The following is a 5,351-nucleotide window of genomic DNA, read 5'->3' on the forward strand; positions in this document are numbered from 1 at the left end:
CGCCCCGGCCGTGGCGCAGTGCTACAACCGCGGCGCGGACGGGCGCCACGTGCAGGTGCGGGGCTGCGCGGGGCTCCCGCGGCGCGGGGCGGCCGGCGCTGCCTCCCTCCGGCCTGCAGGGAGAGCCGGGACCGTTCTTGAGGCCGCTGAACTGCCCCGTTGAGGCACGGCCTGGTTGCCGGCGGTGCCCTTGCGCGCGTATCACGGCTCGCTTTCATTTCCTTATGAATAAGTGGGYGACCGTGCGTTGGATTTCGGGCTTCCCCACGGGCACCCACTCCCCACGGGGACCCGCTCCCCAGCTTACGGGCTCCCCGCTGCGCAGGGCGCAGGTTGTTGTCACAACCAGCGGTGCTGCTGAAGGAGTCTTGGAGCAACCGGCTCCGTGTAGAGCTGGTTCACGGGCACCGCTCTCCGTGCCCCAAACCAGCAGATTCCTCCAGTTCTCCCAGCTTTAAAACACCTCCCCTAAGTAATTTTGAACTCCGAAGTGTTTCCACAGGTTCCTTYGCTTGTGGCCTCTTGAACAACTCGTTAATAGTTAACGTGTTATTCCCTGGGGTATTTGTGAAGGCGCAAGCAGTTGTTCCCGTCTCCGAGACCTCTCGTCTCAGGGTGACGTTCCTCTGGGTTTTGCAGTGGGAGTGCAAGGCCGAGTTGGAAAGCAGCTACCGCTTCGGAGACATCGAGGTGAGCTGCGAGGGCTACGACTACCCCGACGACCCCTACATCCTGGAGGGGTCCTGCGGGCTGCTCTTCAGCCTGGAGCTCACCGAGGAGGGCGAGAGGAGGGCCAGGGGCTCCGCAGGCTTCGGCTCCGGCCCCTATCYGCCGAGGAAGGATTCCCTGGAGTCGGTCCCCGGGGCGGTCGTGCTGCTGGTTCTCCTGGCTCTGGCGTACGGAGTTTACAGGCTCTTCCTGAGCGAGCAGCAGCCCCCACGGAGCTTCAGCGACGGCTTCTCCGGGCCTTCCTGGCAGGGCCGCCAGGCGCCCCCTCCGCCCGGCTTCAAAGCCACCTTCACAGGTAGGGCCCCAAGGCTAACGTGGGGCGGCGAGCGGGAGGCTGGCAGTGTTTCCTGGGGGTTAATACCCAAAATCGGGATGTCTAGAGCACCCGTTGAGAGCCCCGGCACTTTSAATGCCTCCCATCGGCTTTTCCTCTCGGGATTCCCCTGCGCTGAGGCCGCTTCTGAAACACGAAGCCAGGAGGAAAACTTCCTGAGTTTGGGAGGCAGCCCCAGGTGGTTGTTGCACCTCTGTGTTTCTGTAGTCAGTGACCTCAAACAACCCACACCAGTTGAAAGAACAGAAATGGAGCCAGGTGCAACTCTTATGTAAAAGATCTCTGSTCTCCCTAAATATTTCACGCCTTATTTTTTATACTTTATTACAAATTATGTTTAAACTTTAACCACACCGTGTTTTTGCTCTCATTTTTCCAATACCCAAACAAACAAAGAGTTTCAGCTTTGATTCCGCAGCTTTTCTTGCAAACCACGATCAGGTGTTTGTCAAGGTGCTGACTCTTGCACAACAACAGCTTTGCCGCAGGATTCCTCAAGATACTTGACTTTTGTCCCCGAGCTGTGAATTCGAGCCTCTTTTTTCGTTTTATCTTTATTTTTTCCCTCCTACCTGATGTTCACAGCTTTGCAAGGAAGGGCTGCKGGTGTTTTGCAATCATCAGGGCTGCAGGGTAGCTTTTAGCGTAAAGCAGCTTTCCTGCGCTGCTGGTGGCATTTTTGGTATCTGTTTTTCCTGCTTTTTAACAGCTTTCGTGTTAGGCTCACTCTGTAACTGAAATGAACGGGAATTTGATGCCTAATTTCCTGTTAAGGAGGCAGAGCGGGTGCTGTTGCAGTATCTGGCRCGAGGATTAGGTGCCATGGACTGATGTGTTTCCTCTTTCCCACTTGCCTTAAGAGCCTGACACCTTTGGGACTCACTTCAATCATGGAGCCAACTCCGGACCAGGATTTTGGACTGGATTAGGAGCAGGAGGTTTGCTAGGCTACTTGGCTGGCAGTCACAGGTAAGATATAAGCTGTCCCTCCTGTTGTGAGCTCAAGGATTTATGCTTTWTTTTTCTTTTTACRTGTCATTCAGACTCTAAATTCCTATTGCTAGAGCAGGTTGGGACTGCTCCAAGCAGTGAKGCAGCTTCAGACATTTTTTTGGGAGAGCATTTGAGGGCACTCAAGACCCAGGCTGCTCCAGTGTAGTTTGTGCTGTTTATCCAATAACTCTATATCAGTCCCCCTTCTGTAACTGGTGTAACTGGTTCTGTAGAGCCCCGAGTGCTTTATACTGCAGGTGTGGGAGCAGGAGAGGCTGCGTGGGCAGGCTGTGCTCCAGCACCTGCCTGCCGGGAAAGGCAGCTGGGTCCGGAAGCCTGAGCAGGACAGCCTGGCTCCTAATGAAGGAGAGCTTGGGAACAGGGAGGTTTTCTGAAGGATGAGGAAAAAAGTGCCCGGTGGGCRGTTTTGGTGCCGTGTGGAGTCGAGTGAGGTGAAATGCCAGCTGATTCCATCAGAAGTAGAAATTGCCTGTGAATTCACTTAGAGGAGGAGGGTTTTGATCCTTAAAGGATGARAGGTTGTGCCTTGCTCTGTTGGCCTCACTGAGGATCCTTGGAAGGTAAAGAGAATTAAAAGCATCCTTGATGTTAGATATGAGGTCTATATATGGATTGTTTCATTTCCCTTGTTTCACTGGCCTGTTCTTAGTGCTTGAGATAACAAGTGGCCTGACTGAGCACTCGGGCTCAAATATACAAATAAAATTTCTAATTCKGGCTCATTTGGCACAGATATTTCTTTTCCTGCTCATTGTTTCTGACATTGCTTCCAAAACACCCGCTCCAGAAAGCGGGCCAGCAGCCCGAGCTTCCGCAGCAGCCCATTCCGTAGCCCCCGGAGCAAATGCAGGCCCGAGCCGGAGCCCGTGATGTGGTGGCCTCCTCGGCCCGGCTGTTCCAGGTGGCTGTGTGGGGACTTYTTGTGCCTGGTGCAGCTGGCCCTGATGGGCTGGATGTGCTGTATTTTTGGGAAGCCGCGTGGCTGTTGGGCACAGAGGGAGCAGCTCTCCCMGCTGCTGTCCGAGCTCCGAGCGGGGCGGCCGGGAAGGGCTGTTCCGGGGGTCGGTGCCGCCCTGCCAGGGCTCCCCAGCCCCACGGATCCCTTTGTCCCCCTCTCCGCAGGACGCAGCCGTCGGCGCCGCCGTTGGACGCGTGGGCGGCGCGCGGGCAGCCGAGCGGCACCGCGTGCGCCGGCGCCTCCGGGACCAGGACCGCCTCGGGTAAGGCRCCTCGCACGTGCCCCGCTCCCTTCCCTGTCCCGCCTCGGCCTCCGGGCCCCTTTCTCCCTGGTCACGAGCCCTCGGCGCGGCTCCGACCGCTCTGTGTTTTGCCCTCCGCAGGCTTYGGCGGCACGAGGCGAAGATGAAGCGCGCGGCGGAGCTGCTCCTCGGCGGCGAAGCTCGGCCCTCCCTGCGTGCACCGGCACCTCTGTGTCTGCAGCGAGCTCTGGGCGTGAAGGGGAGATKAGCTGGGCGGGACTGAGCAAATAATTCCTTTTTCCCTGTGGAAAAGCGGGCTCTTGTTCTTCAGGGTGCTGCGGGTACTGGAACATCCACTGTTTGGGAAAACAACTCGGTATAAGGTACAAAATGAGCACTTCCAAGCAAAGGAGGACGCGGTTGCCTGTTCTTGGCTGACGATGTCACGTGGGACCTCAGCAGGTTTTCCAAGCCAGGTGCTCACTCGTATACTCTGGGTTAAACACCATTCAAGCTGGAATTTGCCCGAATTTGGGCTGTTTTCTGTTTTACTTTCCTCTGTGACCCAGCACCTGGGAGGACTCGCACATGCTCCGCCCGATAYCTGAGGGCTGCCGCCTCCTTGGGCTTGGCTGCTAAAACTAAGTGCGTGTGTGTGTGGCCTAGACCTTTCCCTAGCGGAGAGAGCACCTCACGGGCGCTTTATCCCCCCGTGAAAGCCGTAGGTTTTGGGAATGCTTTTGTTTTAACTGTGAACCTTAGCAGCGCTGTGAAGGCTTCAATGTGAAAGGCTCGAGTCGTGTGTCCTGTTTTTTTGTTATTTCCTGCCACTTGTGCAGGGCAGAGCTGAGCAGAGCGGCAGATGGCGAGTGGAAAGGGAGAATCCTCCCTTGGAAGCTGGTGGCTTCCCTGGCACGGTGCAGCCCTAAGGCTCAGCAGAGGAGCCCAGTGAGACACCGTGCAGCGCAAGGAGACGCAGAGCTCTGCGAATGCCCTCAGTTTTCCCATTGAAGTGGTGTCAAGGAATGAATGGGAGTCCGTCAGTAGGCGAAGGGCTGGGCGCAGGGGAGGAGGTGAATGGCAATTTACTGTGTAGCTTCTGCTTGTGAGYGTAATTCAGTCTGAAACTAATTGTGGTAACTCTGAACCAGCTATATTAACGGTGAAACTTTGTTTGTTTTTACTGCCTGTCTCGTTTACTGCCTGTTTACTGCCTGCAGCCTAGAGCTGGATCCCCAATTCCGGTGAGCTGTAACGTGTTTGGGGTCGAGTTCTCATTGCCCCTGTTGTGCTGCGTGAACCTGGCGACTCTGTGACTGTTTCTAACAGCGCGGGGAGGCCTGTGGGTCCCTGGCCGTGCGCTCGGGTGCGGGGGGACCCCCCATTCTGGGGACAGCCCCCTTGCTGTGGCTGCGTCCGCCCCACGTGCGCAGTGGGGCTGGAGCCGCGGGCACCAACCCCGCTGCTGCCAGTGGGGCTTGCAGACGTCTCGGCCTCCGGGAGGGGGAAGGGACGTGTCCCGTCTGTTCCTGGCGGGATTCCATGGCCTGAAACGCTCCCGTTCCCGTTTGGATGTCAGGGAAAATCCCCTGCTCTTTTTCCATGGGGAGGACGGGCCTACCCGCCGCTTCTGGCAGCGGCGCCCGCGGTCGGAGGCACGATCAGTGGATATTCCTCTGCGCTGCAGGAGAGGCGGCCGGGCGCGGGCTCTGCGCGGGAAGGCCGGGGGAAAAGCGGGGAAAGCTCCGTTTTCCGCAAAAAGAAAAAAACCCCCAAAAAAACGGTTTCCGCCATGAGGAGACGGCGGCTGCCCTTGCCCACGTGACAGCCCCGGGGGGCGTGGCCAGGGGGCTGGGGCGGGGCCCACTGAGGGGCGGGGCGGGGCTGCGGGGCCACGGAGTGACTGTGGTGGGCGTGGCGCAGCCGGCGGGAGGCGGAGCCAGGCAGGGCGGTGGGTGTGGCCGTGCCGGCGAGGGGCGGGGTGCGGCTAGGCTGTGGGTGTGGCCAGGCGGCAGTAGGTGGTGCCGGCGGAACGGTGGGCGTGTCGAACAGAGTTGTGGGCGTGGCCGCGCGGC

The 5,351-nt window shown here is 58.3% G+C and overlaps 2 protein-coding genes across 2 annotated transcripts in view; both read left to right on the forward strand.

Moving 5' to 3' along the window:
* SARAF (store-operated calcium entry associated regulatory factor) overlaps nucleotides 1–4,187 on the forward strand; it is a 4,697-nt gene extending 510 nt beyond the window's left edge. Inside the window, exons 2-6 of the mRNA XM_026046479.1 lie at nucleotides 5–55; nucleotides 640–1,024; nucleotides 1,924–2,032; nucleotides 3,200–3,297; nucleotides 3,418–4,187. Coding sequence (XP_025902264.1) covers nucleotides 5–55; nucleotides 640–1,024; nucleotides 1,924–2,032; nucleotides 3,200–3,297; nucleotides 3,418–3,443 — 669 coding nt within the window. The 3' untranslated portion in view covers nucleotides 3,444–4,187. The remainder of the gene's footprint in view (nucleotides 1–4; nucleotides 56–639; nucleotides 1,025–1,923; nucleotides 2,033–3,199; nucleotides 3,298–3,417) is intronic.
* A 114-nt stretch (nucleotides 4,188–4,301) lies between these two features.
* The window catches only part of REST (RE1 silencing transcription factor), an 8,697-nt gene continuing 7,647 nt past the window's right edge, over nucleotides 4,302–5,351 (forward strand). The window contains exon 1 of the mRNA XM_026046480.1: nucleotides 4,302–4,319. Coding sequence (XP_025902265.1) covers nucleotides 4,302–4,319 — 18 coding nt within the window. The remainder of the gene's footprint in view (nucleotides 4,320–5,351) is intronic.

The sequence above is a fragment of the Nothoprocta perdicaria genome, unplaced genomic scaffold, assembly GCF_003342845.1.
Source record: "Nothoprocta perdicaria isolate Ctin4 unplaced genomic scaffold, notPer1 scaffold_445, whole genome shotgun sequence".
NCBI lineage: Eukaryota > Metazoa > Chordata > Aves > Tinamiformes > Tinamidae > Nothoprocta > Nothoprocta perdicaria.